This window comes from Cherax quadricarinatus, chromosome 18, assembly GCF_038502225.1.
Source record: "Cherax quadricarinatus isolate ZL_2023a chromosome 18, ASM3850222v1, whole genome shotgun sequence".
NCBI lineage: Eukaryota > Metazoa > Arthropoda > Malacostraca > Decapoda > Parastacidae > Cherax > Cherax quadricarinatus.
In genome coordinates this window covers 23,640,547-23,653,842 of record NC_091309.1, presented here as the reverse complement: position 1 = coordinate 23,653,842, position 13,296 = coordinate 23,640,547, and the positions used below count along the sequence as shown (strand labels likewise).

General features: G+C 37.7%; 1 protein-coding gene across 1 annotated transcript in view; it reads right to left on the bottom strand.

Moving 5' to 3' along the window:
* Positions 1-659: 659 nt before the first annotated feature.
* The window catches only part of LOC128689439 (dyslexia-associated protein KIAA0319-like protein), a 130,825-nt gene continuing 118,188 nt past the window's right edge, over positions 660-13,296 (bottom strand). Inside the window, exon 18 of the mRNA XM_053777744.2 lies at positions 660-11,870. Coding sequence (XP_053633719.2) covers positions 11,725-11,870 — 146 coding nt within the window. The 3' untranslated portion in view covers positions 660-11,724. The remainder of the gene's footprint in view (positions 11,871-13,296) is intronic.

Below are 13,296 nucleotides of genomic sequence, written 5' to 3'. Positions count from 1 at the left end.
GGGTCATGCAGCACAAAGGGAAATGAGAGGCAATCAGGTACAATTCCTTCAGTACTGTGGATAAAGTACTCTTCACCAGCATCAAGGTACTTCCTTGAAGGGTAAACTGGGTTAGAATGAGACACCCCTCACCCTTCCCTAATTTGTGTTAGTTCCCTTTGAATGATATACTAACTAATATTAATAGTTTAAAACAACTATATAACTGTAGCATATGCATCTGAAATGATTAAGTAGTTAAGGATAGTCAAGAAATAAAAAACTATGTATTAATCAAATGTTTAATAAAAATTAAAGCCCTAACAATATGATACTTGTCACATCTCAGAGCAATACAATTCATGACCGTAGAAAAATGTAATAACTTTTATAAATACAACTAGCATCAATATCACATCATTAAGATGCGTAGTCTCATTACATCTAGAACACAGAATAACATGACTAGCAATCAATAAGATCCTGAACGTGGTAAAAGTATGAGAAAATCCCCATGTTGTCTACCCTCAAATATGTCCCAGTATTGTAATGATAAATGTCCTTAAATTCCAGTACCAATATGTACATTGTATTATATTCTGACACACACATTTTCATACATACCATACCTGCATACACTTTAGGTGTATTATATGTATGCACATTATTTTTATACAAAATATGAAAAGTTAGGCAACTACAAGGAAACTGTGCAGTATGCATTACCAGTTTTGTGTTAGCACTGCTGATTTCACAAAATTTTGATTTGTTTGTCACAGATAAGTCCATCCCTCCCATTCCCACATGTGTGCATAACCAACATTATTCATTCTTTCTTTGGATATTATTCAAACATCATGCTTTCTACATACAAAAATAGTAGATCCAAAAGGTAGAGAAATGTGTTAAAGCCGACCAAACTATGCAAAGTTTTTCTACATACAGTATTTGCTAATGGCAACTTTTGAATGAATGGGCAAGTATTATAGTATTAATGAGTCACTTGTAAGGTACATTAAGAAGGGTGAAAATTATTAAAAACAAGCAGTTAGGATCATGGGAATGCATTGGCTGTTATAGCCTCAATGTGTGGAGTGATGATTTTCAACAGTGGATTTGGACAGCAGATGGTTCCACCACACAAGAAAGTCAAAAGAGGTTATGAGGATGTAATATTGTTTGGCAGAGTAACAAGCAAAACTCAGATCTTTGTAGGAAGTGAGGGTGTAAGAGGAAATATGGCCTACACAATTTTAGGATCATGGGAAAATTATAATCACTATTTTTATATTCAAAGTTCTAAACCAGAGGTGGAAGTGTTGAGGGAAGATGGTACAGGGAGAACTGTGGTGCTGAGAGCTAGTAAAAGGAGAGCAGTGGGTACTGAGGGCTAGTAGGAGTATGGTGGTGATGAGGAGAAATGGTATTACTGTATCATTAAAGTACCAGCATCTCCCAATCATTCAGCTAAAGTAAAATATCTTTTTAACATCAAATAATAGTGGAAGAAGGCTATAGGCCTGAACTGGTTTTTAATGCTAATGAGATTGCTCTTTTATGGAACAGCATGCCACAACTCAAGGAATAAATTGCTTTCAATCTTAATAAGCTGTCAACTCCTGTACTACTTTGCAATGCACTTGTACACTTGCTATTTCCTCCCTCTTTCTATCCCCTCCCTTCCTTCCTTGTTGCCCCCTCCCTATACAACTGCATAAATATTATAATATGGGCAGAAATAAGCAAGGAGTGCCCACAACTAAAACCAAAATCAAGACTCTGAGTTTGAGTGTTATACCCTTACATGCTCACATACTATCCATAGGACCTCATTTAAATGGGGACTACCTGCATATTTTCTACTACCCTAAGTTTGCGCATTATTATATATTCATGGAAAGCACAAACCTTAAGGGTCAAACAGCACTACAAGGTAGAAGGACAAGAGATGTATGGGATTGAAAGAAGTGGAGGTGCTGATGGAAAACCATCAGCTAAAAGGATGGTAGTCAGAGCTGAAGTAAACCAGCATCAGTGTTAGGAAAGCAGAGAGTGACTGTAGCAAGGGTATGGCCATCAGGGAGGAGGGCAGTCAGAGAAGGCACATTAAGGTGTTTCAAAAGGTTTTTAAAATGCTGCTGGAGTGCTCAGTGATAAATAGAGCAATCAATCAAAACCTGTTGAATTGTAAGGGTGACCTGACAATCCTCTCAGAGTGGTGCAGTGCACCTCTTCCCAAGGTAGTGACATGTGATTCTATTGTAACCAATGCATAATTATGATAGTATCATTCCCCACAACTGCAGAGATGTAGGGAAGATGGCCAAAAACCCAACCACAGTTTGACTGAAAAAATTTTGTTGCTCATTAATGATGACTGAGGATGACGTCAATGATCTGACACAGGCTGAGTGAATAGCAGAAAGTAGTCAAAGAACAGAAAATATCTACAAGAGAAGGAAAAGTCCTGAACTACAGAATGCTGCAAAACATCCAAAAGTTTGTTTCCTTGAATCCCCACAAATTCAGGGACCCAACAAAAGACTACCCTCGTGCATCTGCCAGAGATGTGGCAGAGCTAACACTAATTGCAAATGACAAGGAATGTAGGAAATTAAAGGTCTGAATTATTTGCAATGCACTCCTTGAGTAGGATACTAAAACAAAAGATGAGGCCATTTTAGTGAGAACAGTATAAAACTTCACAGTAAAATACTAGCTACCTGCTATAATCAACTATGAATCATATGATCAGAAAAAATAGATGCATAGCCAGCTCCAGTGGCAGAGGTTTTTACAATGCAAAAATTATAAACTAAAGGCAATGTATTGTACATGGAGATTAAGATGGCAGTTAAAAGAGTGGTGAGGGAGCACACAAGAAGTACCAATGAGAGAATGTGAAAGCCTGGAGAGCAAATGGATTTGCAGTTTAAAACAAGAGGGAAGATGCTAGATGGGAATTTGAAGGTATTGGAAAGATGAGGCGGATATTTTGACAAGTTGCTGAATGTTAGTGATGAAGGGGAGGCAGTGATATATTGTATGAGGCAAGTAAAAGTAAGACATAGACAGGGTTGCATAATATCACCATGGTTATTGAACATATTTATAGATGCAGTTGTGAAAGAAGTGAATGCTAGGGTGTTGGGAAGAGGTGTGGGATTAAAAGATGTTTTATCCCTACTTTGTATTGGCTTCTGAAGGCAAGTTACGGAGACTGGTACATGAATTTTGGAGAGTATGTTAAATGTGAATAGTATAAAGAAAAGCAAGGTGATGAGGGTAACAAAAAAAAGTCTAGGCAATGATAGACTGAATAACAGATTGGAAAGAGGGAGTGTTTTAGATATTTGGGAGTGGGCATGTTAGCAGATGGGTCTATAAAAGATTAAGTGAACCACAGAATAGATGAGGGGACAGGGAGAGAAGGTGGGTGGTGTGTTGAAGTATGTAGGAAGACAGAGGTTTAACTTCTTTTTCTTTCTTTCTTTCAACACACCAGCCGTATCCCACCGAGGCGGGGTGGCCTAAAAGGAAAAACTAAAGTTTCTCCTTTTACACTTAGTAATATATACAGGAGAAGGGGTTACTAGCCCCTTGCACCCAGGATTTTAGTCGCTTCTTACAACACGCATGGCTTACGGAGGAAGAATTCTGTTCCACTTCCCCATGGAGATAAGAGGAAATAAACAGGAACAAGAACTAGAAAGAAAATAGAAGAAAATCCAGAGGGGTGTGTGTATATAAGCTTGTACATGTATGTGTAGTGTGACCTAAGTGTAAAAAGAAGTAGCAAGACGTACCTGTAATCTTGCATATTTATGAGACAGACAAAAGACACCAGCGATCCTATCATCATGTAAAACAATTACAGGCTTTCGTTTTACACTCACCTGGCAGGACGGTAGTACCTCCCCGGGCGGCTGCTGTCTACCAACCTACTATCTACAAGAGGTTTAACTATGGAAGCAAAAAAGGGAAGTACTAGAGGATACTGGTACCAACAGTTTTATTTGGGTGTGAGGCATGGATGTTGAATGCCGCAGCAAGGAGGCTAGAGGTAGCAGATATGTCATGTTTGAGAGCAATATGTAATGTGAATATTGTGCAGAAAATTCAAAGCACAGAAGTCAGGAGGAGTTGCAAGGTTACCAAGTGTATAATTCAGAGGGCTGAGGTGGTTTGGACATTTAGAGGGATGGAGAGGAATAGGTTGGCAAAAGGATGTATAAATCAGGAGTGGAAGGTCAGGGGTAGTCCCAGGAATGGTTGGACTTGGGGAGCAAAAGAGGCTTTGAGTTTTGGGGGCTTGAGCATCTAGCAAGCTTGTGTGAGTGTGTTAGATAGGAGTGAATGGGAACAAGTGTTTTTTTTTTTAATGGAAGTACTATTGGAATGTGAGAAGGATAACTCTGATGATTGGATTCAGGGAAACCAGTTAGCCAGACTTGAGTCCTGGAGGTGAGAAGTACAGTACCTGTACTCTGAAGGAAGGGTGTGGATACTGCAGTGAGATAGTGAAAGTGTATCTTCTTATATATTGTGTATTTTTATATGTATATACTTCTAAACTGTTGTATTCTGGGCACCTCTGCAAAAACAGTGATTATGTGCGAGTGAGGTGAAAGTGCTGAATGATGATGAAAGTATTTTCTTTTTGGGGATTTTCTTTCTCTCTGGGTCACCCTGCCTCGGTGGGAGACGGCCGACTTGTTGAGAGCAAAAAAAAAAAAAAAATGTATGAAAGAGGGGAAGGTACCTAGGGACTAGCAGAGAGCATGTATAATTCCTTGATATAAAGAAAAGGGGGACAAAAGCAATTGTAAAAATTATAGGTTAATAAGTTTAGTGAGTATACCAGGTAGTGTATGGTAGGGCTATTATTGAAAGAATTAGAGGTAAGGCAGTGAGCAGGATTGCAGATGAGCAAGGAGGCTTTAGAAATGGTAAGAGATACCTGGAGTATACCTGGAGAGGATTTCAAGGGCAATGCCCCCACTTTCTGGTCTGTGACCAAGCTTCAAGGTGAATCAGGGCCTGATCAACCAGGCTATTACTGTTGGCCATACACAACCCGATGTACGAATCACAGCCTGGCTAGTCAGGTACTGACTTTAGGTGCCTGTCCAGTGCCTTCTTGAAGACAGGGGATGTGTAGATGAGGTGTTTACATTGAAGCATATATATGAAGAGTATTTAAATAAAGGTAGGGAAGTTTTCATTGCATTTATGGATTTAGAAAAGGCATACGATAGAGTGGAAAGGGGAGCAATGTGGCAGATGTTGCACATGTATGGAATATGTAGTAAGTTACTAAATGCTGTAAAGAGTTTTTATGAGGATAGTGAGGATCAGGTTAAGGTGTGTAGGAGAGAGGGAGACTACTTCCCGGTAAAAGTAGGCCTTAGACAGGGATGTGTAATGTCACCATGGTTGTTTAATATATTTATAGATGGGGTTGAAAAAGAAGTAAATGCTAGGGTGTTGGGAAGAGGGGTGGGATTAAATTATGGGGAATCAAATACAAAATGGGAGTTGACACAGTTACTTTTTGCTGATGATACTGTGCTTATGGGAGAAACTAAAGAAAAGTTGCGAAGATTAGTGGACGAGTTTGGGAGGGTGTGCGAAGGTAGAAAGTTGAAAGTGAACATGGATAAGAGTAAGGTGATGAGGGTATCAAACGATTTAGGTAAAGAAAAATTGGATATCACATTCGAGGGAGGGAGTATGGAAGAAGTGAATGTTTTGAGATATTTGGGAGTTGACCTGTCAGCAGATGGGTTTATGAGGGATGAGGTAAACCATAGAGTTGATGAAGGAAGAAAGGTGAGTGGTCCAGTGAGGTATCTGTGGAGACAAAGAAGGTTATCTATGGAGGGAAAGAAGGGAATGTATGAGAGCATAGTGGTACCAACACTCTTATATGGGTGTGAAGCATGGGTTGTAAATGTTGCAGCGAGAAGGTGGCTGGAGGCAGTGGAGATGTTGTGTCTAAGAGCAGTGTGTGGTTTGAGTATTATGCAGAGAATTCATGATATGGAAATTAGGAGATGTGGAGTTATTAAAAGTATTAGTCAGAGGGCTGAAGAGGGACTGCTGAGGTGGTTTGGTTATTTAGAGAGAATGGAACAAAGTAGAATGACTTGGAGAGCATATAAATCTGTTGGGAAAGGAAGGCAGGGTAGGGGGTCATCCCCAAAAGGTTGGAGGGAGGGGGTAAAGGAGGTTTTGTGGGCGAGGGGCTTGGACTTCCAGGAAGTGTGCATGAACGTGTTAGATAGGAGTGAATGGAGACGAGTGGTTTTTGGGACATGATGAGCTGTTGGAGTGTGAGCAGTGAGCAGGGTAATAGTTTGTGAAGGGATTTAGGGATACTGGTTAGCCAGACTTGAGTTCTAAAAATGGGAAGTACAATGCCAGCACTTTAATGGAGGGGTTAAGGATATTAGCAGTTTGGAGGGAGGTTTAAACAGCCATATCTGAGTGCCTCTGTGAAGACAATGATTATGTACGAGTGATGGTGAAAGTGTTGAAATAATTGAAAGTGTTGAAATAATGAAGAAAGTTTTTTTCTTTCTTTTTGGATCACCCTGCCTCAGTGGAAAATGGCTGACTGTGATGACAAGTGACAAAATTAAAAAATAATTTTTAGCTCACCATTATACACAATCTTTCACACTGGACATCTCCATTATAAGCAAAGAAATGTAAAAGAAAGCCAGGATGCTCTGAACATTACAAAAATATTTGTGATTAACTTTTCCAGGCAGATTCCTTTGGATTATGTCACAACATATGATTATGTCATGAGCAAGTATATTAGCTACTTTTTTTCCCCATGACATTTTTTTATATTTCATGATAAAGGGTTTTGGAAGAAGAAATTTTCAAATGACATTATGTCAACTGTTTGAACCCTCCCCGCATGTGTGAAACAAATCAACACAAAATGGGGCTATTTTGGACATTTTTTTTTTCTAAAATTTTTGTTCCAAATAAGGTTCTGTAGATAGCCTCATTTAGACTGTCTCCTAGTATTGATACATATTTTTTCTAAATTATGTGACATTTAACCTTTTCATTGTCAATGCCTTCTAAATTTATAGCCCCTTCTGTACCTGCATTTTTGAAAAATAATATATAAAAACTACCCTAAATTGGCAGAGATTTTTCTATTTCAATAATATATCTTTCATATCTTTGATTTCAAGAAGCTGACCATTCAACTATCACACCTGCCTAACAGTGTCCAGAAATTTACAATTTAGTCAATTTTATACTACAGCATTTTCAACAAATTTCAGCTTAATAACAGAGTCCAGGGAAAACATTATAGGCCTTCCAGTCAACTTTTTTCTTTATTCTCTGGTGTCCCCAGGTCTTTCTTATGTAACACTTGCCCTCTATTTTGAATCCAGCATCACACAAAAAATCAACATTTTTCCCTATCTCATAGCTAATAAACCATAACCAAGAATGTTTGATCATGGTTTGGGCCCTCCCAATAACTGAGGTTAACCTAGTGAAACCTTATACAATATACTGAGTGAGAGATTAGGGGTGCCTCTTACCTATCCTAGTAAAGGGTAGGGGCCTCCCCCCACTCTACCCTTTCTCAGAAAAATTATCCAAAATAGACCATTTCCACCATTTTCAGGCCACTTTCAGTCTAAAACAGACCAAAATCATCTCCATTTCACTAGTATTTTTTTTTTCTGGTGTATCAACTGGCACTAAAAAGCAGTTAATATAATGATGAAAATAACCCTAGAAAATGCCCCAAAGCTAGTATTTTAACCAAAACCCCAAGGCAGAAATTATATGTTCCCATGCACTGAGTGAGGCAGAATTTTTTTTTTATACTGCACGCACCCACCACGGATCCATGCTTTAACGTCTAGGCCAAAGTTTGCCACTCACACCTTATTTGAGGGCACTATGATTTACACATGCTGTAATTCTAAATCTCCAATGCTGATCCCACCAACACATACCTATTGTATGCAATAAGATCACAGTAAACAGGTGATTTTGCATACCTATTGTATGTGACAGTGAAAGGGTTAACATTCCATGATAAACTTGTGAGGGAAGATAATATGAACTATGCAATTTCAACGCAAAAATAGTGTTCATATTTCTTACATACTTACTAAATTTCCTAAAAAGTGTTATCTATTGGTCTTCAACTCCAGCTCTTCCAAACATTTATAAGTTATAAATAATATTTAGTGAAGGGATTCAGGGAAACTGGTTATTTTCATATAGTCGGACTTGAGTCCTGGAAATGGGAAGTACAATGCCTGCACTTTAAAGGAGGGGTTTGGGATATTGGCAGTTTGGAGGGATATGTTGTGTATCTTTATACGTATATGCTTCTAAACTGTTGTATTCTGAGCACCTCTGCAAAAACAGTGATAATGTGTGAGTGTGGTGAGTGTTGAATGATGATGAAAGTATTTTCTTTTTGGGGATTTTCTTTCTTTTTTTAGGTCACCCTGCCTCAGTGGGAGACGGCCGACTTGTTGAAAAAAAAAAAAAAAAAAAAAAAAATAATCAACAAGTAACATTTTATGAAGGGATTCAAGGAAACTATTTAACTGGACTTGAGTCCTGGATGTGGGAAGTACAGAGCCTGTACTCTAAAGGAGGGCTGGGGATACTTGCTTAGAATATCTGAACTGTTGTATCCGCATGCCTCTGGCACGACAGTGATAGTGTAAATGATTGTGAAAGTGTTTCTTTTTCAGGTCATCCTGCCTCAGTGGGAGATGGCCAGTATTAAAAAAAAATCAACATGGCAAATCAAACACGAGATGGATTGGGCAGGTGTCTAAGTCATCACATTTGATTTGCTACTGTGTATATCTACATGTTTACTTTTGATTTGCACAATATTAAAGTTACACTGCAATTATTCTGGCCTATACACCTGGCATATTCATAATGGTAGAGACTACTGAAGATCACTAAAAATTGCATAGACACTGCAATATCATACAAAGATACTGAATGAGTTCTAATCACAATAAAGAATGATAAAATCATCATAATAAATTCACTGCAAATCTTGAGAGCGATGAACTTTCCAAACCATTCCTCTGTTTAAACTCCCACCACTCTTCCATATCTTTCAGGATTAACATACAAACTAGCAGTGTACAGTAGACCATTGTTTAACATGGTCGTTACATTCCTGAAAATGCCGTTTTAGTTAAAATCATGTTGGACAAAGTGAAGAACTGATAGAAAAAATAAGGTTATGTTCCTGGGAGTCCCAAAAAAGCCAAACAACTATTTTTCAGACCAACAAATCCGACAAAAATTAAAGTGAATATGTAACTGTAGTTCACTGTTGTGATGTATTATGTTGTTTTTACTGCTTAAGATTACAAATGCAACAGAAATAATAGTATTTCTTACCTTAAATTGTGGGTGCTGGTGTTTGTGGATGATTGTGGACAGTAGGGTCATGCTGTGGCCCTACTGGGCTGAGGTGGATGGTAGAGGTTCTGATACTGAAGTCGATGGTTTTACTGGAGTGTGCATAAATTCTGTAATGAATTTCTGTTCTATTTTACTCCGCAGTACATTTTACAACTGACGGTAAGGCATCGGCTGCTCTAGACACCGTTTCAGGGTCTTCTTTAGTTAAAAAGTCTAACTTTAAGTCAGTCAGTCAAGTCAGAAAGTCAGCCAAATCAATAAGTCAGTCAGTCATCATACAAAATCATATTTACCTCATTGTTTTTATGTGCACAAAGTGACACTTCATTACGGCCACAGGCTATCTCTTGTCTAATATCTCTATTTTATTCGTTAATTCTAAGACTTAAATGCTTAAGCCTCTTCTTGCCACTTTCAGCAATACTTGTATGCCTACTGGGTGCCATGATTGCTTGGCAGATTTAAGATATAGCAATTAAAAGATATAAACTCCTAGCAGAGGATGGTATGTACTACACACGTACAAACTGAAGACTAGGACAAGGGTGGTGGGAGTGGCAGAGGGTGGTGGTAGGTCTCCCCTGTTGACTCAATGGCCTAACCAACAGCCAAGTAGTGTGTATCCCACGGGTGATACACTCAAAATTTTTTCCCTCCCACAAACTGAACCGTGTTTAGTTAATTTTACAAAGTGTTATACAAAAATATGCCGCATTTCTTCAATAGCGCTATAACCAAAACATGCCAAACAAAACCATGTTAAACAATGGTCTACTGTATTTCTAAATCACACAATATTGTACATAAAAAAATTGAAAACACTTACTTATAATACTTGCATCTTCCATAACTTGAATAGCGAGCCCAGTCCAGAGGTACTGATGACTAACAAATTTAAGCTCACAAAGTTCCATTTTACACTCTTTAAGAGCCCTTGAAAAAAGTTCATCAGGGCCCGGGGAATTATTTTGCTTTAGCCCGTCTGTCTGTTTGATAACCATTTCGGTAGTGACTGATATTGCATAATTTATCATCATCAGGTCCACTATAAAAATTAATTACTGTTGTGCTTCTATACTTTAATGTACTACATTTGATTATACTGTAGTACAAATTCAAGGAAATGCTTTCCAAGTATATGAAGCCAAAAATTTACAGTTAGTACCAGTCAAGTCCGAGCACTCAGTAAACCATATAATTCTTTCAAATTAACATCTTATAGTGGTGATATTTTTAAACTTCTAACCAGCCATTAAACACCCCCAGTTCTTACTCAGATATGACGTGCCCCAACATCAAATGCTGTAAACACTCAATTCTGCCAGGGTAAACCCAAACTCTTTTATCAATATCTTGGGGAATTTATACCCTTACTTATACAAAAATCATGGCAATGAATAACAACCGTATATATTTATTGGTGTAAACAGCACAATACTTTAGTTTGATTTATTATACATTATTTCCAAAATTACCCAGTGGTGCAGAATTAAGATGAACAGTACTGGGTAGTTACCAAAACCTGAATAAAAGACAATGGCCTTATTGTACTCGAAAAATATATTCACCAATATTAATTTTGACATAAAATAACTTTTTAACTCTTAAGAGCTAAATAAAAAGAAATAAATTAATTAAATCTTTCAATGCAAGAGCATAAAAATATTTATCCACTGCTTCATGAAAACAAGACAGCAAAAAAATTTGCCATTAATTAATGTGCCAAAAATTAGGAAACACATGAATTTTTTACTGTCCTCTCAGTCTATTCCACAACTCTTAAGAGAAATACAGTATTGTGCAATAGACAGTACACTTAAATTAAAAACATGCACCACACTTGCAATCATAAAATGAAATCTTCTAAGGTAACACTCACTGTTTTGTATCTGAAGTATGATTGTGAGACAAGAAGTGGTGAACAAGCACATGTACGGTAAAGCATTACACTTATACAAGATTTTTATGAAGCACAGGAAGTGTACAAAAATACCGATATGTATGTAGCAGTGCAGAAAAACGACAGTCCTATCAAGTGAGGAACAGGTGAGGTAAAGTGTCTGACCTTGCCTTCTCCTGACAGTAACTGTCCTTCACTTAACGGGACTACATTTTCTGCATTACCATATAAACATTAGTCTTGTATGCCATATTTCCTGTACTTGGTAAAACCTCTTATAAGTGAAACATAATAATAAAATGTCTCCCTTTGCTATGTGTGTGTCTTTATCCACTACTGTTTTATATTTCTCACTGAAAGATATATTAGGCAATATTCAATCTCACTATCAGCTAAGTACGAATTCTTGTTAGTTTATGATATCCATTTCTTTGTTTATCTGCCTTGTGCTTCATCTTCCTTGAGTCGAAGAGAATTTCTGCATCACTGTCACTCTCAGAGGCTGAATCAAGAAGGCTGCCAACAGGCCGACTCTTAACTTTATTTAGGAAAAAAATTGTTAATTAAAAAAATTGTGAGCTTCAAATAATGTAACAAAACAGAAGAAAGTGAAGATACAACAATTTGACTTTCTACAATTATTTATCACAGGTACTACTGTAGTTTAACATATAGGTATAGGGTGGCTAAATAATAAATTGTAGGCATGTTTCAAAAAGACATTTTTTTTTTTTTTTTTTTTAGAGACACCAATGAATGATGCCTATTTTCCCCATTCAACTCTTTTTAACACTCAAAAGTACCATAATTACCATGAAAAATATACGACCCAAAGACATAAAAATATTTCGTCTAAAAATGTATGGAAATGTAGTGCATTACACATACCGTATAATACTGTAATATTAAAAACTATTGGAGATTAAGATGTATATCAATGTTTTTAGGAAAAAATGTGTTGGTTTCTGTATGTAGATTACTCAGTTGTGCATGGTGAGTAGGGACAGGCATATATATTGTACTTAATAAACTAACCTAACTCATACCACGAGTATACCTAGAGAGGGTTTTGGGGGTCAATGCCCCATGGACAGGTCTGTGACCAGGCCTTGTGGTGGATCAGGGTCTGATCAACCAGGCTGTTACTGCTGGTCACACACAAACTGAAGTATGAGCCACAGCCTGACTGGCCAGGTACTGACTTTAGGTGCCTTTCCAGTGCCTTCTTGAAGACAGCCAGGGGTCTATTGGTAATACCCCTTATGTATCCTGGGAGGCAGATGAACAATCTTGGGCCCCTGACACTTATTGTGTTTTCTCTTAGCGTACTCGTGGCAGCCTTGCTTTTCATTGGGGGGATGTTGCATCACCTGCCGAGTTTTTTGCTTTCATAGGAGTGATTTTCGTGTACAAATTTAATACTAATTCCTCTAGGATTTTCCAAGTTTATATTATCATGCATCTTTCTTGCCTGCATTCCAGAGAATACAAGTCAAGGAACTTCAACTGCTCCCAGTAATTTAGGTGTTTTATCATACTTATATGTGCAGTGAGTGTTCTCTGTACATTCTCCAGGTCAGCAATGTCACCAACCCTGAAAGGCACCATTAGTGTACAGCAATATTCCAGCCTAGAGAGAACAAGCAAATTGAAGAAAATCATCATGGGCTTGGCATCCCTAGTTCTGAATGTTCTTATTATCCATCGTATAATTTTTCTTGCACATGTGATATATACATTGTCTTGGTCTTTGAAAGTGAGATCCTCTGATATTATGACTCCAGGTCCTTCACGTTAGTTTTTCGCACTATTGTGTGGTTGGAATTTGTTTTATACTCCAATATAGTTTTAATTTCTTTGAGTTTTCCATACTGAAGTAATTAAAATTTCTCTTCACTGAATGTCATTTAAAGATTTGGTTGATGTCTGCTTGGAGTCTTGCAGTCTCTTCGATGGAAGACACT